The sequence below is a fragment of the Puma concolor genome, chromosome B1 (genome assembly GCF_028749965.1).
Source record: "Puma concolor isolate L17-30 chromosome B1, mPumCon1.1.hap2, whole genome shotgun sequence".
Lineage (NCBI taxonomy): Eukaryota > Metazoa > Chordata > Mammalia > Carnivora > Felidae > Puma > Puma concolor.
The window spans coordinates 202,891,294-202,916,980 of NC_141670.1; the positions used below are offsets into that span (position 1 = coordinate 202,891,294).

The following is a 25,687-nucleotide window of genomic DNA, read 5'->3' on the forward strand; positions in this document are numbered from 1 at the left end:
ATGGTTTGGCACATGCTCAATCTTGGTGGATTTTCCATTTGCGCTTGAAAAGATGCAAGTTTTACTATTATTGGGGAGGGGATTCTATAATGTTAATTAGGTCAGAATCATTGACGGAGCTTTCCAGATCTTAAACACCTACTGGTTTTTGTCTCCTTTTTGTACCAATTACTGAGAGAGTGAGTGGTGTCAAAAAATCTGAAACTATACGGGTTCCTGGGTGGCTCGGCTGGTTATGCATCCGACTCTTGGTTTCAGCTCAGGTCATGATCTCACAGTTCACAGGTTCGAGCCCCACATCAGGCTCTGTGCTAACAGTGCGGAGCCTGCTAGGGATTCTCTCTCTCTCTCTCTCTCCCTGGCTCTCTCTCTCTCTCTTTTTCTCTCTCTCAAAATAAAAAGATAAACCTTTAAAGAAAATATTTTAACAATCTGCAACTATAATTATGAATTTGTCTATTTCTCCTGACCACAGTGCCATTCAGCTAACACGGGCTACCTCACACAGCCTTCCTCTGTTCTTCCTCAGTTATTTCACTCCTATGTTTCTTATAAATTCAGAAGTGCAGTATAGTCGCTTTTGCTTACAACTGCCCATTATACTTCTATAACGACTTTAGCCAGGCTCATGTATATAAAACGCAGAGAAGCGTTATACACCCGTGTAACCATCGGCCCAGTCAAGATAATGAGCACATCCGTCCCCCTGAAGGTTTCCTGGAGCCCCTTTGCGACCCCTCCCTCCTGCCTCTTCCTCTTCCCCCTCCCCCCCCCCCCCCCCAATCCTCATCCCTGGCATTCTCCTTGGACTTGATTCACCAGGCACAGGTATTCTGAGATTCGTCCAGGTCGTTGCAGGTGCCGGGAGTATTGCTTTATCTCTCAGGGACACCCCGTTTCATGGAAGGACCACAGTTCCTTTATGTTAATGGCCATTTGGAATGTTTCCAGTTTGGGGCTGTTACAAACAAAGCCGTTGTAAACCCTTGTGTATAAGTCTTTGTGTGGATGCATACCCTCATTTCTTGGGGACTCATTCCTGAGAATGCGATGTCCAGATCCTGTGGACGTACATGTTTAACCTAGAAACTTTATGCTTTCTGACGCGGCCGTACCATTTTCCATGCCCGCCCCCACCCCCAGCAGGATGTCAAGTGTCCAGTGCTCCCACATCCTCGCCAAAACTTGGGGTGGTCTGCCTTTTTACGGTTAGACATCCTCACAGGTGTGGAGTAGCAGGTCACCGAACTTTCCGTGTTTATTATGAGCTCATATACGGCACAAGGTGATAGGCCTGGATGGAAGAGATTTTTCTCCCCAGGGCATTTGCATGTACCTCTTCTAGGCTCCAGGGGGCGCTACTAAACTGTAACTATTGCAATTTCTTTTGATGGGTAAGTTTTCTTACCTCCTGGGCGGGGCAGATTTGCTCCTCAGACACATGTGGGAGCAGTCCTCTCGGTACAGGGTCTCTGGAGAGACTATTTATTTACATCACGTTCGGTTTTACCAGGAGAGGCAGCCGATATGGGAAGGTTTGTTCATTGGTCCGTGGCACCAGCATGAGACCCTCGAACTTGAAGCTCCTGTTGTGGGTGGTTGTACCCGGTGGAGGCCAGACTTCTGGGTTCACACACTGATTTGGGCTGGCTAGTCCTCTTTTTATGGGGAGGCGTGGTCCTTGGGTATTTCCCCGGATTTCCCCGTACATTCAGCAGGGCATTTTAAGTATGCTGGGAATAGTCCCGCATCTCAGTATTTTCATCTGAGAAGGTATTGCTGTTGAGTGGGTCTGTCCGAGCACGCTTTGGGGATCCCAAAGTCTCCTTGTGTGATTTCTACTGTTTTCTTGGCTCATTTAGGTCTTTAGTCCATCTGGAGTTTCCTTTTGTATTTGTTGTTAGATTGGACTCTATTCCCTTTTTAGATGGCTGGTCAGTTCTCAGAAGTATTAATTAATAACTCATTCTTGTTCATTGAATTGAACTGTTATGTCGGTCATGAATTAACCTAATACATATTCTGGATTTGATTTGGGTTCTGTCTTCTGTCCTGCCCATGCATGTGTCATCCCTCTATCAACACCTCACTGATTCAATTCCTCACTGATTCAATACCTCACTGATTCAATTCCGTCTGGCATGTTCTTCTATTTCATAATTTGCCTGGCCAATCTCAAGGATTAATGTTAGGGGAATAGGTTTTACTCATTTTCGTAAGGAGGGGATCTCATTGTGTATTTGCTACATTTAATTGGACTGAATTGAGGGGCTGCGTGGGGAGGTAGAAGCAGCTTCACTTAGGCAAGCTGTTTCCTCCACCGAGCAGAGAGGGGATGGCATCTAGATCTCTGGGCTCCTGTCCTGCCGGGAGTCCCAGCCCATGTTGGCTCAGCCCTGGGGCTTCCCTGTGAGCATGAGGCAGCACCAGTGATAAGAGCAGCTGTATGCCTTTGGTGACATCACACACCCCGGCATGGTACTCAGCAATCCTATACATGCACACCTCCAACATTTCATTTAATCCCCAGGCATTCGTGTGATGCTATTGATGCTACCTCTATTCTGTAAGGGAAGAAACTGAGCAACAGAGAGTTTTCCTGACTTATTTTTTTGTTGAAGCCCTTGGTTGGTTAAAAAAACAAACCGAAACAAAACAGAAACGTGGGAATGGAGTGGGGAGCTTTGCAGAGTAGGAAAAGACCAAATTATATTGTCACACAATTATTGTTTATCACCCTTGATATGTGCAGAAGGCCTCAGAAATAAGAACAGACGTATTTATTGAGTGCCTCTGATGTACTTTAGGAGTACTCTTTGATCCCACACCTGGGCCTAATAATATGCATTATTATTATCCCCCCTTAACAGATGAAGAGATTCAGGCCCAGAGAGGTGAGAGAACCAGCCCGAGGTTACCCAGCAGAAGTAGGCTGATGAACAGACCGTCTGGCTCTAGAGGCTGTGCCGTCCCGTAGGCAACCTCAAAATTACCCACAGAGGGTATGTGCGGCCCCCGATCGCCTTCGTGTCACCTGCCACAAACCAGAAGGGAATACGCGATCGAGCTGTGCTGCCATTAGGAGAGGCGGAGCTCGTGGCTATCTTTATATGTTTGGAATTATCTTTGAAATTATATTTTGGAAAAAAAAATGTTTACTTAAGGCACCAATGGGTTAACAGGTGGTTGGCTTCGAGGTGCGGGATTCCGGGAGAGGGGTTGCTCTGAATGTCCTACTTTCGCCATAGTGATGATGCGTCTGTATTCTTGCGCGATTTAGCGATATTGAAAGACAGAATTCAAAGATGACCGTCGCTGATTGGCTCCTTCTCGCCAACTGGGCGCGCGTATATAACTGCGGTGCGGGCGGAGGGACCCCGTCCGAAGCAGAGGGGAGGGGCTCGCCCGGCCCGCCGCCCCGCCCCCCGCCCGCCTTCTGACCCCGCCCAGTCCGCGGCTGCCGGGAAAGCCCGGAGCCCGGGGCGCCCTGCGCGGCTGGGACTCTCGCCCTGCTCGCCCGCCCAGGCCCCTGGCTGCGCGAAGCGGATCCCAGCTGACAGAGCCCGCGCCCCGGGGACCCGCAGCGGCGGGGCGGAGCGGCGGGACGCCGGGGGCCGGGGGGGAGGCGGAGCCAGAGCTGCGGGCGCGGGGCCGCGTCCCGGGCGACCCGCGGCGGGACAGCGGCCAGGCTGCGGGTCAGTGGCTGAACTTGCGCCCCTCCCCGTCGCGCGCGCCCCGCTGCCCGGGAGTGCGGAGGTCTTCCCCGGGGGGGGGCTGGGCGCGCTCCGGTGCGGTCCGGCCCCGCGGGCCCAGGCCCCGGCACGTGACCCGGCCCGCGCCCCTCCCGGTCCGCTCCACGCGCGTGCCCGGGCGCGGGGGGCAGGCGGGTTCTCAGCCGCCAGGGTCCGGCGCTGTCCGCGGCCACCGGTGCCGAAGCGGGTGCGGCCCCGGCTCCGGAACTGGCCTGCAATCCGGGCGGCCGGGGACGGTCTCGGGCGCTGCTTGGGGCAGACGGGTGCGAGCGGTCAGCGGGAGACCTGGTCTTGAGAGCAGTTGCGTTGGGGGCGCTCGGCCCGGCTCCAGCTTGGACTCGGCGAACCCGTGCTCACCTGTCCGGTGTACGCCCAAGGCGCCCCCGACGGGGGGCGGCGGGGGATTGTCCCATCTCCACAGTGAGAAACCCAAGGTGTTCAGCAACCCGATCTCGGCCCCGCGGGTCGTTAAGGGCGTCACCACGATTGGAACCCGGTTCGGTGGGTGCTAGAGCTTGTTGCCAAGCGCGCAGATGTTAAAATGGAGGCGAGAGAGGTTCAGGTCTTTGTCCCGAGGCTCCCATCTCCCATAATCAAGGTGAGAGTACTGGGCAAAGCAACCACCATGGTTTTTGCCCTCCAGGGAACTAAGACTTGGTGTTGACCAAGAGCTCGCATAGGCTGAGCTGTCACCCACCGCTGTTTCTGCAGCCTCTGCCTGGGCCCTGGCACTCCGTCCGACCCCGGTACTTACGTCTGTCCCCTAAGCGAATGAATCAGCTGAGGGCTGGCTGACTCCCAAATGGGGTCCTGTCTGCGGCTGGCTGTGCTGGACCTTTGGAGAGGGGCCGAGGCAGGGGAGATTCGGGGCTGGGCCCAGCAAGGTGAGGCTGTCTAAAGGCAGGCTGTACTGGAGGGGAGAGGATTTCTGTTTGTTGGGGAGGTAGAAGGAGAGGCAGCCCACAGTGGAGGGTCTCTTCTGCCCCTGCCCTGCTGTGGACATACAGGAGGGTCATGGGCCTGCCTGAACATCTTTCTCTACCTGTGGATGTCACCATGGTGATGAGTTATGCCAAAGATTAAACGGGATAATACACTTAAAGGGTCTGATCGTCATCCACGTCGACTCTCCCTCTCAGTGTCGTTTATATCCGTTGGATGAATGTGGGGCCGTGGGAGCGTGAAGGCCCAGCCTCCTGGAGCCTCAAGTGACAGGCCAGGGGACCCGGACTTCATGCCCAAGTCAAGGGAGCCATAGAGGATGTGAGCAGAGAGGGAGGTGGGACTGTCATCTCCGGGCCCAGAGGCGGGGATCTCTGTGAAGAGGGTGAGTCTGATGCTGTTGGTAGGTGCGAAATGGGTGCAGCACCACAGAAGGGATGGTGCCCATCAGGGTCTGTCTGGTCCATGTGGACCACAAATCCCCATGCCCTTTGACCCAACAACCCAATTCCTAGAGAGCCCACCACACGCATGGCGCGCCATGCGTGCAAAGACCAGGAATAACCTGCATCTGCTACCAGGGGCTGCTAAACGCACAGTGGCCCGTCCACACCGCGAACAGGGTGCAGCTTTCCCAAAACTGTGGTGGCTCTAAATGGCCAGCAGAGGGAGCTCTAAAGCATAGTGGACAAAAGAAGCGAATAAAGTGCAGTGCAACCATTTTGCCACCATGCAGGGGACGGAAGTGTGTGTAAATGCACAGACTGGCTCTGGAAGGTCAGGTGAAGGGCCTAACAGTGGTTGCCTCCAGGGAGGAACGTGGGTGCTGCAGGATGAGAGGGGCAGGCTAGCTCTGGCTTTTACCATTGTCCCATGAGTACCCCTTGAGTTCTGAGCCATACCCATGAGCTGCGACTCAAAAACACCATCTAAAACAAAACAAAACAAAACAAAAACAAGACAGTGAATGGATTACAAGGCCTTGGCCATGTGGATACAGAAATGGGGACAGGCCAGGAAACTCCTGGAACTCTGGGTTTGGTCATCACCATTTGCCACGTTTCCTCTTCCTAGGAAGTGAGCGGCAACTCAGCAATTCCTTCCTGTCTGTCCTCACTCCCAGACAAGCTGGGGCCTGGAACAATTTGGCAGGGGGCGTTTCCTGCATCATGGCTTGTTGATTAAGACAGGATACTAATAGGGTTGCACTTGAGCACATACCTTGAGAGTTGTAACCTTCCCCTCTGCATAAGGAACTGCGGCTGGGTCAGGTGGGGGAGCAGGACAGACCACTGGGCTGACGGCCAGGAGACCTGGGTTCAAGACTTCACTTGGCCTTCCTACCTGTGTTTTTCTGGGCCATCATTCGGCACCCCTGGACCTCATTTCCCCAGTGACACACAGGCCTGCATTCACGTGTAGGTAGGAGAAAGCAGGGTCATGCGTGCACCTGTTAGACCTGAGCTAGGCAGCATCCCGTTCCCACCTCCCTCCCGTCTGTGAAATGGGATCCTCATTACCATCCTGTCTCCTTCACCAGGGATCAGGGGATAACCTGACCACCGTCGACATGCCCGAGGGATAGATTTCTGCAAATGCACCAATTTAAAATGCCACTAAAATGACAGTCGCACTCACCAACAGTCCACTGAGTGCCGTGAACTGTACTTTACAAGTTTCAGTCTAATCCCCACCCCCAGAATGTCAACCCCAGGAGAACTGGATTCCTGTGGGTTCTCTGCCCTGACACCTGCCACATCCGGCATACAGCGGGCGTCCAGTCAGTACTGTTGTGCGAGTAGGCCTTCCAACCACTCCGTGAATTGTGCCCCAACATACACAGAGGAAACCGCTGTCCCTGTGGGTGAAGCGTGTTGCTGATGATGTAAAGCTAATCCATGGGAGCGGGGGTCTGAGCCCAGGTGGTCTGGGTCCGGAGCCCCCATTTTTAACAATGGTTAAATAGTCTAAGTGTCAAATTGCAGCAGAAGGGGAAATTTGGGTATTTGGTTTTATAAACACAATTTTTATTTTTTTTAATTTTTTTTAGCGTTTATTTATTTTTGAGACAGAGAGAGACAGAGCACGAGCAGGGGAGGGGCAGAGAGAGAGGGAGACACAGAATCTGAAACGGGCTCCAGGCTCTGAGCCATCAGCCCAGAGCCCGACGCGGGGTTCGAACTCACGGACCGCGAGATCGTGACCTGAGCCGAAGTCGAACGCTTAACCGGCTGAGCCACCCAGACGCCCCTATAAACAGAATTTTTAAATGGTTAAATGGTTTAAAAAATTGTGCCAGCTCGCCGGGTCCCGCCTCGTTTCTATGCAAGGCATAGAAACCTTCTCTGTGCGGTTACCCTTCTGGGCCCCAGAAAAGTGACCGCCACAACTCAGGTTTCAGGAGTTTGCTGTCACTTGGGAGCATCTGAAAATGCAGATGTCACCTTACAGAGTGCCTGTTCCCAGACAGACCCAAGGAGGTGGTAGTGATTTCAGTGCCTCTGAACTTATGGGGCCATTTCCTCCTGTTCCAGCACCTGCAGAGTCCCTTTTCCCACCTCAAAATGAGACAGGTGGCTGCCCCCCGGGAGCTCCGTGATCCGCACCCACTGCCGGGACCTGCATCTCTGCCCATGCAGCACATAATGCTGGCCAACCAGGGTGCCCCAAAGGAGCAGGACACAGACGAGCCAAGGGCAAGTGCAATACCTAGGCCGGGCACAGAGGGCTCACGTACTGTGCTAACATTGTTAACAGCTGCATGTTTAACATTTTCTGTGTTCTGACCTCTGGTCCAGGAACTCCTGTGCATTGTCTCTGAACTCTCTCAACCCTGTGAGGTTGATATTTTTATCCCCACTTTTCAGTGGGGATAGAACTAAGGCACAGAGAAGTCAAGGAACTTGCCCAGGGTCACACAGTAAATGGCAGTGTGGGAATCAGGCTCCTGAGCCTAGCCACATCAGGAGACTGGAGGTCGCTGGTGAACATTCTGGGGTGAGGCGAGCAGTTCTCACATGGAGATGGCCCGATCTATTCTGAAAGCGAAATAATTGTCCCCTACCAAAGGGTCTGTTCCATAATAGCTACACAACAGTTTGTTTTTCCTTTGTCCCTGGTTATTGTAATAGTTCAGGTGGGAGATGACCAGATCTTCTTAGAAATACAAAAATAAAAGCAGTAAGCCTCTGTATCCATCAGGATCAGGCTGAACTTCACATAACAGAAAACTCCCTAAGTAATAGTGATTTAGACTGTATAGCAAGTGGTTTCTTTCTCATGTGAGTGACATAAGAAGGTAGGTGTTTTGGGGCTGGTATGGAGGTATCACAACCAGCAGGGGCCCAAAGTCCTTCCATCTCATCACTCTACTTTCCTTAGCTTGTTGCCTCACAGCCCAAGGTGGCTGCTTGAGCACCAGCCCTCCTGTCTGCATCCATCCAGCAGGAGGAAGAAAGAGATGAAAAAGACGCCTCCTTTTATGAGAATGCTCCAGAAGTTGCACGCCGTATTTCGGTCTGCCCTTATTAGCCAGAACTTAGTCACAGGGCCCCATCTGGCTGCAAGGAAGTCTGAGAAACATATTTATTCCAGGTGGTCACGTGCCCAGCTAAGAATCAGGGTTCAATTCCTAATGAAGAAGGAGAGAATGGTTACGGGGGCGATGACAGTGCCCACCGCAGCCACAGAGAGATGTGTCAGGAGCTTAACTCAGGCCTTGGTTCCTCTGAAGCCACAGCTAAGTCCCAATTATGGTGTCACTTTCTCGTGAAGATCTTCCCCATGTGACCGTCACAAGCCAGGCGGAGGCGCACTCAGAAAGGTCTTAGGACTTCTGCACCAGGTACAGAAGGTGGTGCAGGACTGGAACACAAGAGGGCTGACCTCAGTAGCAGTAACAGTCACCCCACGGGCTTCCTGGACCCCGGACGCCGCCCGTCCCAGCTCAGTGCCCGTCACAGCCAGTGAGGGAACAGCGGGCGTCTCTGTGCCTGGAGGAGGGCACCGGGGCACAGGGAGGGTAGGTCACGTGCTCGAGGTTCCACAGCCATCCGTGGAGACACCGGGACTCGAATCTGGGCTGTCTTACTCCTGAATCCGTACTCTGACCACCACCCTCCTTGGCCGCACAGAATCGCCGACTGTCCCTGAGGCATCTGGTCTGCAAAGCTGGCTGAAGTAGAGACGAGAAATTAGGCAAGGGGGTTTCCATGGGGGCCTAACAGCCCCCCATTAAGAAAAATTGAAAAGTACTTCTTTTGCAGCATTGGTTTATCTGAGAAGTAAATGTACCAGAGTTTTAAGAGGACCGTGGTATCTAAATGCAGGGACCCGGCCCTTAACAGTCTAACTTTTCTCATGGTTGTCTGGAACCGTGTGACGCAGGTACCGTCTTGAAACAAACATCCTCACTGTTCAGACGCAGCGGGGGGAGGGGTGCCGCATGCCCTTAACAAAGCCCCTGACTGCTCTCGTGCAAATACCCAGGACCCGGACTTTGCTGGGGAATCAACTGTATAACTCACAGGAGCCAAGAGCCCTTTGCTAAAGCACGGTTACAAGCATCATCCGAGCTGTGGTCTGGTTCCCACATGAAGGACATGACTTTTCTCTTTGCTGCTTGCTCAGTCTCCTTGTAGGATCCTGTCCATGTCAGAGCTGGGGGGGGGGGGGGGCGAACCACGCCTGTCACTCTGGCCCCTTGTACCTTCCACGCCACCTTGCTGACACCCCGAGTGGGTTTTCTTTGTCAAAGAAAAGTTCTGTTTATAGAACCAAATATCCTGCTGAAATTTGAATATGAAAGGTCTGGGCTGGTCCAGAATCCTATTGGAAAGGATTTTTCCCCTCCGTGAATTTCGCCAATCAAAATGCAAAATCAACTCTCTCCTCTGCTGAGAGTGGACTTTCTGCTTCGCTGCTGGCCACGCTGTTTTCATCACTCTTGTCTCGCTCACCGTGTTCTCCTTGTTAGTGGATGTGCTCAAATGTGTGGGAATGTTCTCCGCGCAGTAACACCCTGTGCTAATGACCAGCTCACTGTGTATGTGGCTCTGTTTAGGGCAGAGTCGACTAAGTACAAATCCTGCGTGAGAAACTGAGTGAGGGCAAAAGGCTTCAGAGAAACATCGCCCAAGTACCGCTGTCTCTGTGATGATAGTTTCCGGGCAAGCTAAGAAGACAGCCAGGAAAGAGTTTCTTTTAATAAAGAAACTGAAACAAAGGGCCAAGGATGGTGGCAAAATCATAAATACGTGCACTTAATTTGAGAGAAGCGCGATAAAATACATGGCAGTATTTCCTCTAATTTGAAACAAATGACTTCCCCTCTGTGCTGCAGGGCTCCCTCAGGAGGTAAGGCTCTAACCGAACCCGTGTGTGCTCCCGGCCCTCAGCTCGGCACAGCCACTCAGTGGACAGTCACATCATCTTCCTGAGTGTCTTCCCGCAGCCTGCGATGGTGATAGTATTTGCCGTAACCGGGCAACGCGAGACTCTCATTCCGGAAGCCCTTGGTGAGCCCCGGTTTTCTGTGTTCGTTACTCAGAATCAGAACTGACCTGGGGCCCCCGGGAGCTCTCCAGGGTCCTGAAAGAATTGTCCTTCACTTGCAGACTCTAGGTTATCAGCAGCATAGTCCATGCGTGGGGGGGATGAGGGAGAGCGTCATTATTATGTGCCTACGGCATGCCTGGCACCTTGCTAGGTGTTCTGCACACCATCTCATTACCACATGTGCTTGCCACCCTGGCCCTCTGCCTCTTCCTGGCCTGAGCTCTGCCCTCCTGCTCCTTAAGTCCCTGATGCCAAGTGCTACCGGGACCTTCTCCGTCCTTCAGCCCATCTGACCTGGCTGGGGCACTGCCAAATCATCGCCCAGGCAGCCTGCTGAGCCGCTGCCCAGCGTTGTATCCCCTGGCCCTGGGAAGGCCAAAACGGACGTGTCTGGGAGGAAGCTTTGAGCTGGAGAGTTGGAACAGTTGGAACAGAGGTGTATCATATAGGGCACGTTTTGAGTCCTCTCCACCGTTCCGGGCACATGCATGTGTTTGGTTTAGGAAACTCTGACACTGAGCCCTGAATGCAAGGATGTCCAGGCTGTCGTTGGGTAACCTCTACCCCTTGTAATGAATCGTTGCAATTATTTCTATACAACACAGCCTCCACCATTGGACTGTGAGCTGCTTGAGGGCAGGGCCTGTGTCCTGTTAGCCATCTAGACTCCGAGCATGGCACAGGGCCCTGATGGTAGCAAGGGCTCAGGTGCTGTCGATGGAACCAAGGAAAGCAATGAACGGGACAGGGGGTCTACAGCTTGGATTCCCCTCCCAAGATCTGGCTTCAGTGGGGGAGAGTTCTGCGTTCAGTCATCACGGCTGGCACTCAGCACTACTGGGCGCCTGGCCCTGTTTTAAGAACAACATGAATATTAATACATTTCATCCTCATTGCAGCCTCACTGCAGCCCACAGGTAAGGACTATCATCATGATCTCCATTTTACAAGTGGGGAAACTGAGGCACGGGGACGTTACCAACTTGCCTATGGCCACAGAGGAGGTGAGTGGCAGAGCTGAGATATAAGGCCAGGCTGCTTCAGTCAAGCGTAGATGTTAACCCTCTGCCCCGCCCCCTGCCCCCTGCCCCCAGTGCAGAGGTTTGGCCCCATCCCTCCGTGGGTTGCTTTCTTGATCACACCCGACGAGCATTACGCAGCTTGGACGAGAGGGAACGTCCCGGCTCCCGCACCTGCTGGGGAGCACTGGGGCAGTGGTTGCATCTCTGTGCCTGGGTTCCCTCACGTTCAGGGGATGGTCACTGCTACTCTGCAGAGTTTAGAAGCCACGCGGACAGGGAGGACACTTCGGTGTCCTGTCATTATTGTTGTAAACTGTGATGCGAATACGATAAGTCATTGTTGACAGTCTTGAGGTTTTCTTCTCTGCTATTTCTGCTTCAGAGAAGGAAAGGGGGTGGGCCCGAAGGCAAGAAACAGAAGCCCCCGAGGGATGTTTCTGCTCCCCACACTCCTACGACAGGGTAAGAGGGGGCGGACTGCCTGACGGGGTGTGAAGGCACATTCCCGGCTCACCATGTGGCCTGTGCTGTGTGCAGGGCGTGGCCATGACCCCATCTCCACCTTTATCTGCTGTCCGTCAGGAGACCTAACACCACAGGGGGTGAGTGTGGGTGGTATAGTTCTTAAGCCTTACTAAGGTTCTGACGATGCTCAAAGGAGAGAACGGAAGCTGGGTGTGGGTCACAGACCAGAAGGCAGTGGCTCTGGGGACAGCAGGTCTGGCTTCCCTTCTGGGCTCGCGGATGTGGGTGCTTTGCGGTGAGCTAGTTAACCTCCACTGAGGCTCAAGACGCCCCTCCCGGTGCCATGAAACCTGTCCCTCGTCCCCTGGCATCTTGGGCTGCAGAAAAGAGGCCCCGTGACAGTCCGTTCCCACTGCCCTGCAGGTCACCTTGCTGTTCCGGAAGCTGGTGCTCTTTGCCGTTTATCCGCAGGGTCCCTGTGTTTCTCAGGGTGAAGGCCTTCTTCTCCGTCTCCTGTAACCCTGCGGACAGGAACATTGTGCACGACCATCACACAGAGGGGGAAACCGAGGCTCAGACTTGCCTCCCACTCTTGGTGCACCTCATGCCCCTGCCTCGGGGAGCCTCCTCGACTAGCGTCTTTCATGAGTCTCTGGGTAAATCAGCCATTTGAGTATTTTCCCTCCTGAATTAACCTCCACTCCCTGGTGAGATTGAAAACATGGGCGAACCCATGACTACTTATTTTTGTAAAAAACCAGGAGGTGGAAATAGCTGACCCTCTGACCCTCCCCGGCCCCTGCAGCCGGTCGCTCGGAGCTGTGTCTTCCGATCCTAAATGAGTGGGAGGAGTCAGCTGAGGGCCCGGCACCCGGATCTGCCCTGTGCGGAAATCACAAACATGTTGGCTGCTCAGTGCACTCAGCGGTCTCGAGAGGAAAAGCAAGGAAGTCCTTTCCTGCGCGGAATGAGGAGAGAAGCGGCCCCCGCCCCCATCAACAGCCTCCATCAGGGCTGTCCCCCACCCCCAGCATCTTTTCACACTGGAGCCACGGGGAACCTTCTGGAGAGCGGACACGAGGCGCCTGCACCCCACCCCTGGTTCTCCTCTGTTTTTGGCAACCAGCACTTACCAAACGGGGTTAAGCAGCGTGGCTCCTCTATGAAAACGTAAGCTGTCAAATAAGTTTAGGAAGTTCCGTAGTAAATCACACGAACTAGGTTCTCAGCTCTGCAGAATGTTTTAGGAGCGTTTAATATAGAATTCTGTTCGGCTCGAGGCCCATGCTCTCTTGGAAGGAGGTGTGGAGGGAGAGACAGAGGAAACCCTTCTGGGGGCATGAGAGTCTCCGAGTCTCAGCGCCAGGGTGAGGAATTTCTCAAACTAATTCTGCATGGAACCCCTTTTCCACAGAGCATCTGTAACCTCCCACGTAAGTATGTTCTGGGGGTAACGGCGGAGGAAACACCAACATGTGGGGTACGGCCAAAGCCCTTTTAGCACGGCACATGTGTCCACTGTCAACTTCTGATGCCCCTCCGTACTTGCCACACTGATCAAGTCATGCCTGTGCCAACGTCACCTCCTCCGGGAAGCCCTCCCAAACCCCTTCTAAGTGTGTCTGACCCAAAAGCCCATACTTTTCCCAGAACAGGCCCCCTGCCTCCAGAGTGTCATTTCTTCGGGTCAAATACAAAGACCCCGAGATGAACTTCTTTAAACCTCTGAACGTTCAACTTGTCTCGGCCACAGAAAACGCTTGGTTCAACTGAACTATTACAGAGAGTCCTTATTTGGGGGAGGGGGGATCACCGTCAGCCCTCTTCTTACAACCCAGCTTTGCAACCATTTGGGAAATAGATCCAGGGGCCAGACAACTGGACAATTCCTGGCCGTCCTGGAAGGGGCAGGCCCCAGACTGTGTGGCCAAGAACAGACAAAAACCCTTGCTCTCTGCCAGCCAGTGGATCCCAGAGGAGGGGACAGAAGGAGGGACCCTACTGAGAATCTCTGATGCTGGCTCCAACTTACCACTCAGATAAGCCACTCTTCCCACTGGTGGAGGAGGCGCCAGGACAGTTAAGCTAACGGAGCTCCCTCTGTACAGAAGGAAACATCAGCAGTGGGCAAGAAGTGTCCCCACCACATACATGCTAACGTGACAAACGGATCAAAGCAAAGCTGCTATGGTTACAGTTTCGTGAGGGTGGTTAGGGTTGGTCCCCACCTGTTACAATGACTTAAACCCCTAACATTCCAGTCTGAGGGGCTGAGACAAAATTACAATTTTCTGTGCAAACCAGCATGGTGATGGCAAAGCCCAGGGCATTTCCTGTGGGACAGCGAGGGGCAGAGCCTCTGATTCAAGGTTTTAGGGAATCTCTGAGCTGGTTTCATGATCTCAGAAACCATTCACCCTCTCCCTGCCCCAGCTGCCGTGCTTGGAGCCCCTCCAAAGCCTAGTTTTAAAAACCCTGCCTTACACTCTCGTCAGCAGTCTCCTTGGTGGGACTCAGGTCCCTGCAAGAATAGGACTGAGGCTGTGTGTCATCTGACAGGTAGAAAGAGGGTCCAGAAGCCAGAGGAAAGAGGCCATCTAAGGAACTGTCAGCTCCACACGTTAGAAGAACCAGCCCAGCATATCAATGCTTTGAATTATTTTCAACTTAATAACATGATTATTTATTTCTAATTACCAGGTGCCTAAAGTAAATAACCAATGTAAATATTAATGACCTGACGGGTGTTCTTAGGGCAAACTTTTGCCATGCACACCGCCCACCCTGTCCCCCGGTTGTCCCTGGGTTACACCAGCCTGGGGTCAGCCTCTGTGGCTGGAGATGAGGCCAAGTCCCTGCGTTCAGGAGCACACAGTCAAGGGAGTCGGTGCCCCTGAAGGGACCACATACAATCTAGAGTGAGGGTGGCCTGGGACAAGGGTCTGGCCAACTCCAGGAGGTACCTGAGTGAGTGTGGTAGTGCCCGAGCCAGCCTGAGGGCATCAGAAAAAGATTCTCAAGGAGGTAAATAAATTCCCTGCGAGGGATCTTGTAGGATAAGTAAGATTTGGCCAGAGGAGGAAAAGTGAGGCGGGTGTTATCGACGGAGGGAAAACAGTACCCGATGGGGCAGCCTGGGGCTGGGTCTCACTTCTCTCTTTCTCACCAGTACCCAGCCCAGCACCCTGCACAGGGTAAAGCACTGATTCTGCATGAGTGATCATTGAACAGAAGTGTGGCTGGTAGTGCTACCTCCTCTGCAATCATCCGATCACATGCGACAGAGTAGTGAAAGCCTCAGGGAGGCAGGTTCCAGTTTATTGGCAGAAAAACCTTCTGTAGTGTCAGCATCATTCAAACAGGGAATGAACTTGCTGGTAGGTAGTGAGGTCCCCGTCCCCAGGGGTGTGCAAGCAAAAGCTGGGTAGTAGCTTCTCGGGACCATCCTAGAGAACCCAAGGCAAGTTGGACAACAGGACCGCCCCCACCCCCCCCCCAACACACCCACCCAGATCAGGACAATCCGAGAGCCACTGTGCTCTTCTCTCCAGAGGTATGTTTATGGGGCAGATGAGGACAAGCAGCGCTACATCCCGGAGCTTCAGGCCTCCCAGCGCTTCCAGGCTTCCCGAGCCTTCCCAGGGAGGCAAACGGCGCACGAGGCACAGGCCCTGTGTGGTGAGTGGGGCCCGGCCAGGGGGCGCTGGAACTCTCCCTGTGGGGCCTGAGACTCTGGGATGTTTAACGGCAGGAGGCGTGTTTGGAAAGCTGGTTGGTATGAGCCTCGGCCTCAGTGAATGTTCACGCCAGTCACCTTCACCGTAAAGGCCACCTCCTTGTATCGTTGGGATACTGACCCTGTATCCAGTAGATGGACTATGCTGGCCGCTACTCAGCAAGATACCCTGTCCTGGCTTTCTTCCCCTACTTGACTCACCTCCCCACTCCCCCACCAATGTTTCCCGGCATCGCCACCCCAAAAAACCCTTTCACACTGAAAGCCTTGCCTCGGAGTCCGCCCTGGGGGTCCCAGCCCAAGGAAGAGACGGGAGCTGCGTTTATTGAGCGTCTACTCACCACGCCTTGACTGTGGAGGGCGCTGTCCATTCATCACCTTTTCCTCCTCTTCAGAAGTCCTGTCACTGGCCACCGTGGCACCCGTGTCCTCCTCGGGGCACACGCCCACAGGGCGGTGCTGGGAATCCTCACCAGCAGGGGTCCGGGAGCCAGTCCGTGGCCACACAGGTGACTGCTCGGGTCCAGGGAGGTGGGCTCCTTGTCAGTGGCTTTGGGGTCCACCCAGTGCCCGTGTCGAGGGCTGTTTCCTGCTCGGGGTTGCCCGGTGTCCCCAGGGCTTGCCAGCAGAGCTCACCGGTCCCCCCACCCTGCTGCGTCTCACTCCCACCTGGGCCTGGGCTGAGAGCTCTGTGCACAGCGGTCAGGCTGTGGGCTCAGGAGTCCAAAGGCCTGGGTTCAAATCCCCGCTCCGCCCTGTGCTGGCTCTGTGACTTGGCACAAGTCACGCCAGCACTGTGTGCCTCGGTTTCCTCATATGAAAAGGGGACTGTACTCGGGCCTTCCGTGCAGGGCGTGGTGCAGATCTGGCTGCACCAAATCGCAGGGAGCTTGGTGCTCGGTGCCTGGCACGTGGCAGGAGTTCGGCAAAGATTCACACTTGCTACCTCTGTCCTTTCGCGCCGGCGCTCGGGCAGCCACCCCAGCCTCGTCCAGAGTGGGGACTAGAAACTTCTGTAAAGGACTAGACGTTCACGCCTGAGGCTTCGGGGCCACTCTGGGGTTGCAGCAGGACAGCCGCCGTAGGCCACGTGTAAACAAGTGGGCGTGGCTGTGTGCCAATAAAACTTTATTTGCAAAAAACAAGCAGAGACACCACACGGGTCCACAGGCGTCTCCCCTCTGGCACATTATCCTTGCTAGGTTTCCACCTCACGTTTGCCTTTCACCAAGCACCTGCAGCTCAAAACCAATCAATCTGAAAACCGCCGGTCCCACGTGCAGGGGACGCAGTCACCCCAGGCGAGCAGAGTGGGGTCTCCGGTCCTCACTGCGAACGTCAGAGCTAAGAAAACTGTGCCCTGAGACCCCTGGCCGAGGGTCCACTGAGAGCAGCTGTCATCTTCTGCCCATGCTTTTCTTCCTAAACGTGCCTTTTGTCAGACCTAGTGGAGAACACCTCGTCCTGCTTAACCCTTCGGTCACGCGGGAGCCCTGTGACCCTTCTAATCGTGGTCGTTGGCAACGGTCATCGCACAAAAAGCTGGTGTGCCCCAAACCCCGCTCCAATTTGGGTTGTTTTTTTAATAAATATTTATTTATTTTGAGAGTGTAGGTGGATGGGGGAGGGGCAGAGAGGGAGAGAATCCCAAGCACTGTCAGCGCAGAGCCCGACGTGGGGCTCGAACCCACGAACCGTGAGATCATGACCCGAGCTGAAACCAAGAGTTGGATGCTCAACCGACCGAGCCACCCAGGCGCCCCACTGCCCATTTTTGAATGGGGTTGTTCGTTTTTGTTGTTGTTGGGGTTTTTTTGTGTTTGTTTGTTTGTTTTTGGTGCTGAGCTGTATAAGTTCTTTACATATTTTGGATCTTAGCTGCTTATCAGATGCGTCATTTACAAATATCTTCTCCCATTCAGCAGGTTGTCTCTTTGCTTTCCTGATGGTTTCCTTCCCTGTGTGATTTGCCTCTTCACTAAGCTCAGGGCCTGGATTCCGCGTTCTCCCTGCCTGCAGCCCCTGTGGCCACGTCTCTGTGGGCTTGTGCCCTCCCTTCACCCAGCTCTTGCTCAGATGGTAACTTCTGGAAGACGGGCCCCGGTCGCTCTGTCTACAGCTGCACACCTCCCGCCCCTCCCGGCCTCCCCTGCCTCGTGTCTGTCCATCAGTCTGTCTTCTTCTAGAAGCCTCTTTCGTTTGCCCGTCTAGGTTTTTTGCCGTCTCCCTCCAGCAGAGAAGCCCCTCGTGTTAGGGGATGCTTACCTTTTATTCACTGCACGCCTCCCGGGCCTACAACCAGGCCGGGCATGCGTAGTAGGCCCTGCATGTGTATTTGCTGGGTGAACGCAGGCATGCATAGATGAATTTGTTCAACAAATACCGCTTGAGCTCCTAGCCCTTCCCAGGCACTGAACCAGGTGCTAGGAACCCAGAAAGAACGACACAGAGCTCTGGCCCAAGAAGACGGAAGTGTGTGGATCAATACAACGGTGTTGCACTAAGAAGCCTTGCATTGCAGTGAAATGAGGCCCACAGAACAGAGAGGCCCCGGGATGATCTCAGCTATATGGCATTACAGGTGTGCTCTGGGGCTGGAAAAGATCCTCTACGAATGAAACGGCTCAGTCAAGCTCTGTCGTGGGGGGTGACAGTTGTTTCTTGTTTTCCACGCTTCTTTAACGTCGTTAAGGCAGAACTGGGTCTGACTTAAGCCCCTTCTCTGCTTGCTGAGCGGCCCGGGGCCAGTTGCTTAACCTCTCTGTGCTTCCACTGCCTCATCTGTAAAGGAAGGATGAAACTGCCCACCGCTCAGGGCTCTTCGAGGACCTACATCGGTGCCTTGGGCAGGCCTGGCACGGCCACGTTGCCCCCTCCTTCATGACGTCTGCCCTGGTCCCTGACTTGGGTGGGGGCTTCCTTGGGGCTCCTGAGATTCCCATACATGATCACCACTTTGCTGTGCGATTATCATCCCCTATCGCTGTCACCACCACCTGGCAAGACACATGGGCACACGTGCCTTGGTCTGCCCTCCCGGAGGGAAGGCGGGTGTCGGTCGGCAGGACGCATCTCTGGCCCCGAGTAGACGCTCCGTAAACACGGCATGAAGACACGCACGGATGTACAGCGGCCCCGTGTTAAGGCCGGGGTTTAAAGGCAATAAACTACACTCACTCCTGTCTTGTTTAAGGTGAGTGATGGCAATGAGGATAAAAAGGCATCCCGTTCCCTGCAGTCGAGCGTAACCTGTGCGCGCCGATGCCTGGAGTTGCACTGTGTAAATTACCCGCTGGAGAGGATTAAGGCTCGTTTCGCAACCTGTAACATCGCGTGCCAGGGGACCGTGGAGTCACAGATGCGTGTGGCTGTGACCCGGTGCGACTCTCTGAGGCCTTTGCAGTTTCCAGAAGGGACCCGACATGGGCACGCCTTGTGCCTCTTTCCTCTAAACCGCCTGCAAACTTTATGTCAACGGTCGGGCTCGTGAGAGCTCTTCGTTTCTGCTCGTGTGGCTGCACTTTTGCTGGGAAGCAGGGCTTCGGGCGTCGCCGACAGAGGCTTGGTCCTGACTGTGGCGGGAGGGGTGGGGGTGGGGCCCCACTTATCTTCAGGGCCCAGGCCTCACCCGGCTCTTGTGGCTCCGGGGTCCCCCTAGGGGGAGTGAGCCCCCGGGATCGCCTGCCTCTGCCGTCTCCTCCCCGAAAGAACCTCAGCTCTCCTGTCCCCAGTCCCCGCTTCCACTCACAGGGGGCAAGGCCCCAGAGCTCTGACTTCAGACAGCGCCGTGCAGGTGGAGTTCAAACACCGTAAGGTCCACCCACTGAAAGCGGTTCTTCAAATATTCGGATACGTGCAACCATGACTGCACTTAAGTTTAGCTCGTTTTCATCGCCTCAAAAAGAAGCCCCACGCCCGTTAGAACCACCCCCCACTCCCGAGCGAGCACGGAGGTGCCTTCTGTCCCCAGAGGCGGACCCAGCTTTTTCATACTTGATGTCAGCCTTCCATGGAATGTCCCCCAGGCTTCTCCGTCCCGATGGCTCCTTAGGTGGACAGAACTGTCCCTGTCGCCGCCTAGGGCCTGAGCCTGAATCCCTGCTCCGCCCCTTACCTCCTTGAATGCCCTGGGCAAGTCTCCACCATGGCCTGTGTTTCCTCCAAGGCACGAGGGAACAGTGACCTCGGGCCTTATGGGGCTGATACAGATGCCAGCACACCCTGGATGCTTCTAGTGCCACGGTGAGCTTGGCTGGAGTGGGTCAGCAGGGCCCTGCCTCCCACTGCCCCCGGCACCCACAGCCCCTGCCCTGTGATGCCTGTGTGTGTCCCCTGGAGCTCCCTGGTCCCAGAAGGGCCTTCCCCAGCCCGTGGGCCGGCCTCGCTCCTGTGCACAAGCCCGTATTCGCTGCTGGTGGGAATGTGTAGCTGTGCGGCCACTTTGGACAACGGCCTCACGGTTCCTTAAAGGTAAAGCTGCCGAGTCACCAAATGACCAAGCAGATTCGCTCCTGGGTGTGTTCATCCAAGGCCACTGAAAGATAACATCCACATGACACTGTGACAGTATACAACGGCATTATTCACGACAGCCCTAAAGTGGGTACAACCCGAACGTCCATCACCAGATGAGTGGGTGCCCGTGAAAGGGGTCCCAGGGCGGGGGCTGCAGGTGCCGTGGGCGGCGGGAGGCAGGGCGCTGCCCACCCGCTCCAGCCGAGCTCACCGGTCGCCCTAGTGGCACCGGGGGTGGCTGAACCTTGACGACACGATAAATTGAAAACCCGGTCACAAAGGGCCACCTGTTGTATGGTTCCAGGAATACGAAATGTCCAGAATAGGGAAACCTATGGAGACAGAAAGCTGATCAGTGCTTGCCTGGGGCTGGGGGAGGGGAGAGCAGGTGGGGAGGGGCGTGGCTAAAGGCACCAGGTTTCTTTTCGCAGTGGTGAACGTGTTCTAAAATCGCCCGTGGTGATGGTGGCACAACTCTGGGAATAGACCGAAAACACGGCATTGAACACTTGAAATGGGCAAACTGTGTGGTGTGCGACTTAGACCTGAGCCAAGGACCGCTCCCCAGGAGACGCCCCTGCTGCTGCCCATCTGGCCTCGGCCCCCGTGCAGCCTGTCTATTTGTCCGTCCGCACGGAGACCCCGAGCAGGGACCCGCTTGCTCACATCTGGACGGGGGGCCAGGCCCAGAGGTGCTGCTCAGGTCCGCTCGTGGGGCTGCCCCTCGCCATGGGACCTCTTTGTTTTCCAGGGAAATTCAAAAAAGATTCCACCCGGTACTTACAGCATCCAGAACCACCGGAGAAAGAGGAAGGTCAGAATTTGAACAAAGGGGATTCAGAGGAGGAAGCCGAGTACCTTGATCCACTTCCGCTCGGGGCCTGATTCCGGAGAAGCGCTGTACTTCCCTTGACTTGTGTTTCTGGCAAGAGTTTGCCTTTAAACTTCTGAAAAGTAAGTAGTCAAGTTCAGCACTTCCCTGGTAACTTTGGTGGTCGAGGGCTTTGTAACCCTAGTCAGAGTAACCTGCGTAATAGTATATAATATTTTTCTAATATTTATTTTTGAGAGAGAGAGACAGAGTGCAAGCAGGGGAGGGGCAGAGAGAGATGAGACACAGAATCGGAAGCAGGCTTCAGGCTCTGAGGTGTCAGCACAGGGCCCGACACGAGGCTTGAGCCCACAAGCCGCGAGATCATGACCTGAGCCAAAGTCAGAGGCTCAACCGACTGAGCCGCCCAGGTGCCCCGTGGTTTATAATAGTAAGTGGAACAAAAAAAAAAAATGCCATCTAGGAGAATAAACAGTAAGTAAAAATAAAAATCGGATGGGAAATAACGCAGAACGTCCACTGAGCTGGGCACACGTCTAAGAACTTTAGGCAGATTACCTCTTTTAATTCTCATAAAAGTACTGAGCGGTTGGCAACGGTACCCCTCTCTTACAAACTAAGGAAAGTGCAGCACAGAGAGGTTAGGTGACTGGCCTGTGGTTGCACAGCTGGGAAATGGCTGAGCTGAAATTTAAACGCAGGCCGTTGGGTTCTAAGACCTGTCTTCTTCCAACTATGTGAAATTACGCATGTGAAAATCCACGCCAGTGTGGATGGTGGTTATGGCTGACAGACAAGAAGAGGATACTGTGTTTTTCTTCATTCCTTTCTGTGTCTGCACGTTTTCCCCAATGGACAGACGTCCTTCATATTATCGGGGAAAGCAAGCACTCTATCAGGAAGGATTTTGAGGGTGACCTGAGCATACTAGGGTCTCAGCCGTGGCCTGGGTGGGGTGCCGTTCAAAGAGGAGGGGAGGTTTTTGGTGGAAAAGAGCAGAAAGAGGTGGTCTTCTCTGACCTTCCCTCCCCGTCAAAGAATTTGAGCTCAGAGAGCCGAGGAAGACTCTAGAAAGAGTCCGAGTGGAGCGGGAGGCCCCGCAGAGGGAGCTGGTAGAGTTTCCCAGTAAGGTGGTGCCCACGGGGGGCAGGGGGAGCACCCCCATCCCGGCTCCGTGGCCCACGGCTCAGCGCACGGCCTCCGTGGTGTCGGGAAATAAGGGATGAAGACCGCACGGTCTACTTGAGACAAGGCGCCACAAACGTCACAAACCCCAGTGTCTCTCCTCCGCACCATCCACGCTGGGGCATCCTTGCTACGTGTCCTTAAAAAATGCAGCGTTCTATCTGTTACTGATGTACAGAAATTGTGCCAGGAGCCTTCCTGTGCCACCCGCTTACTCCACTCAACGTTCCGTGTTCAGCCACGTTGCCATGTGGCGTTTGGCCCGTTACTCCTCACCGTGGCAGCTGTACCTCCCTCGTGGTGGCCCCCAGGCTGTCCCCAGCCCCTCATGACTACGGCTTGGGGTGTGACAAGAGCCCCCCCCCATCTGTTAGGTGACCAGTGGCCTGGACCACACACCCCGAGAAGAGTCGCCCGATGGTAGCCGACAAATACTTTTCCGTCAGCAAGTATCTATACATTTCTGCATCGATGGGTGGCATCTATTTTAAAGACAGCAAGAGAAGAAAATGAGGCGAAACCACGCACAAAGTCACAAGTGTAAATGTGTTAATTTTTTCTGATTATAAAATTAACTTATATTCATGGAAGAAAATTTTGAAATTTCAGAAGCGTGCGCGACGAAGATTTAAATCCCGTCGTGAGGGAAGCATCCTTAGCATTTCAGCGTAGCAAATTCTAGTCTGTTTTCTAGGAGTATCTGAATCTGTTCGTGTAGGTAAATCCATTTGTGTATTATCTGTTGTCATGGATCTATATATCTAAATAAGAGGGACGGAGGGAGACAGAGAGAAACAGACAGGCCAACAGAAAGAAAAGATTGGGGTGAAAAGCCACAGTTTTGACTCCTGTGGTTTCCTTTTCATGACGTGGTAAGCATTTGCGTGTCTCCTTTGTTGTTACGAATTGTGTCTCCCGACTGTGATGTTCCATCAGGCGGATGGACCGTAACCGAGTCCCCGTTTCCCGATTCTTGGGCACCTGGGTCACACACAGGTGTCGTATCATACATAACACGGCACCGAACATTGTGTCCAGTGTCCAGCTCTGTGCTCAACCTCAGCGGCTCCCTCCAGAGGGATGCCTACAAGCCATATGCTTCCTTTGCAAGCACGGACTTAGGCAAGTCTGCCGTGGCTCCAGAGCACAGGCTCTAGCGGATCAAATCGGGCTCTTCCCTGAGCAGCCGTGTGCCATGGCTTCCTCCCCTGGTCATTGGTCTTTCATGAGTCAGCTGGCGGTGACAGTGGGTCTGCCCCGTGGGGTCGTCATGAGCCATGAAATGCCCGAATCCACGTGGGGCTCCTAGCGTGGTACCGGGAAGGGTGCCTGGCTCCCAGCGGTGTCACGATCACAGCATCACCCTCTGGGGACTGTCCCCTCCACTCCCTCCAGCCGGCTCTTCGCCCCTGACTTTCGTGCTCCCCAAAGTTTTGTTGCAACTCCTGGCTCCTTGAGTATAGCGTAGTGGTAGCTTGTTAATCCCGCCCGAAGAACAGTGAATGTCTAAAAAAAAATAACAGGGCTGCCTGGCCGGCTCAGTTGGTAGAGCGTGCAACTCTTAATCTCAAGGTCATGAGTTCAAGCCCCACGTTGGGCATGGAGCCTATTTAGAAACAATAACAACAACAACAGGAAAGAAGACAGCCAGCTATCCAAGGCCACCACGCCATGGCTCAGTTGATGAGGCTCCTTGGAAAACAGCCCAGTCGGGGCCCTCAGTCAGCAGCCTGGGTGGCAAGGAGGGTGTGTGCCATGGGGTTGGGGCTTGCCTCTTGCTGGGCGTGACCTTGTGAACAAGGCGGCTCACTGAGATCCCAGTGCATCTTCAGAGGAAGACAGCCGTGCCCCCACGCCAGGGATGTTGGGACATCAGAGGCCCTGGCATACAGACACCCCATCTCCGTGGGCGGGAGCCCACCCCCTGCCCACACAGCCCTTGCCCTGAAGCTGCCGCACGTCTTCCCTGACCCGGGCTTGACTCCTGTTGTGTGGCCGTGAGGCTGGGAGCCTGAAAACAGCAGCTTCAGAAGTCAGGCCGCGCTGTGCATCTGGGCCCCGCTCCCTGGCTGCGGGACCAGGCGGGCCCTGACCCCTGGGAACGGTGCCTCCCCAGCCTAGTAAATGAGATACAGAGAGGCATGATGGGCCCGGGGGCGGGAGTAGAAGGATTTTCATAGGTGGGGGCTGTGTCTGTGGGCGACTGTCCTGCTTCCGGGAGTGGGGAGGAGGGTTCTGGGACGTTCGAGGGTCGTGCGTGTGCCTTACAGGAGCAAGACCTTCCTTGGTTAATTGTTTATTCATTTACTTGTTTTGTACTGAAGTATTTTATTTCTTTAATTTATTTTGTTTATTTTGTTTATTTACCTATTTAATTTTTTTGTTTATCTATTTACCTATTTACTTTAATTTTTTTGAGAGAGAGAGTGCACGTGCAACTGGGGGAGAGCAGTGGGGGTGGGGGGAGAGAGGGAGTTGGGGGAGGGAGGGAATCTTAAGCAGACTCCACGCTCAGAGCGGAGCCCAACTCGGAGCTCGATCCCACCACCGTGAGACCATGACCTGAGCCGCAATCAAGAGTCAGCGCTTAACCAACTGAACCCCCAGATGCTACAGCCTATTTGCTTGTAAATTTACTTATATGTGTACTTAATTATTCATTTACTGGCTCGTTTTCTTATTTACTTTCTTACTTGTTTATACGCGTGTTTATTTACTTATTCACTTTTTTGTCTCTGTGCTCGTGCGCGCACTCGCTGGTTCAGGCGCTGGCATATCTCGCTCCCCCCTGAGGGTTAGCAGCCCTGAACCCCTAGGTACCCCTTTCAGAGCCAGCAGCAGAGGCCGGAGGTGGAGCTGGCAGGCATGAAGACCTTCGGGGTCCTCCCGGAGAAGGAGATTGAGAACCTGAACGTGGTGCTGATGCGGTCCCCCTCCAGCCTACAGGTGACAGACACGGGTGAGCCTCCTGTCTCAGGCAGTCCCTCCCCCCTCCTCGTGCCACAGGCACCCCTCTGGGTCCTCACTGGTCAGTAAAACCAAGGCTGGAGGCGGGGGGGGGGGGGCAGATTCCTGGTCACTTGCTTATGCACACCTGCATTCCCTCATTTCTTCATGCAGTGCACTTTCCCACCACGTGGCCAGGGCACCCTGGCTCTGCCGGGTGCTGGGGGTGTGGAAAATGGACATGGCAGTGATTATCTCAAATCCAGGCCCTGAGCTGGGCACCTCGGGGAGGAAGAGACCAACAGCCCCTGGCCTCAAGTTGTAGTCAGGAAGGCGGACCCTCGGTTCCTCGCTTGTTGGGGTGCAGTGTCCCGGGGGGGCTGCCCTCCGTGGACAGAGGTCATGGGTACTCAGGTGGGTTGCGACTCCTTATCTACGGGGGGAGGGCTTCTCAAAGGGCCTGACGGAGGGAGGGGCCCTTCAGCTGGGCCATTGCAAGCCACTCAGGCAGAGAAAGGGTCATAGGCACACCAGGCAGGGAGGTTTGGAAACACAGGCGAGGGAGGGAACATAGCAAGTAAATGGTTGTGTCCCCATGCGGGAACTTACGCAGCGCAGAACCTTTTTCTTCAAAGAAAAAATTCACGAAGACCATTTCACCGCGAAACAGTTAAACGACCATTTGTGGGAATATAAGACACGAACACTCCCCTTCACTCTTTCCCCAGGAAGTCCC

The 25,687-nt window shown here is 54.3% G+C and overlaps 1 protein-coding gene across 1 annotated transcript; it reads left to right on the forward strand.

Annotated features, from left to right (window-relative positions):
* The first annotated feature begins 1,527 nt into the window (after nt 1-1,527).
* Nucleotides 1,528-25,687, forward strand: LOC147582129 (uncharacterized). Its single transcript, XM_086702987.1, is given in 15 exon segments — nt 1,528-1,535; nt 3,526-3,695; nt 7,238-7,267; nt 7,270-7,314; nt 7,317-7,390; nt 11,655-11,734; nt 12,581-12,907; nt 15,291-15,415; nt 15,869-15,966; nt 18,667-18,851; nt 19,224-19,282; nt 20,740-20,862; nt 20,865-20,942; nt 21,853-21,950; nt 24,841-25,687. Coding segments are annotated over 15 exon segments (1,701 nt in total). The 3' UTR covers nt 25,042-25,687.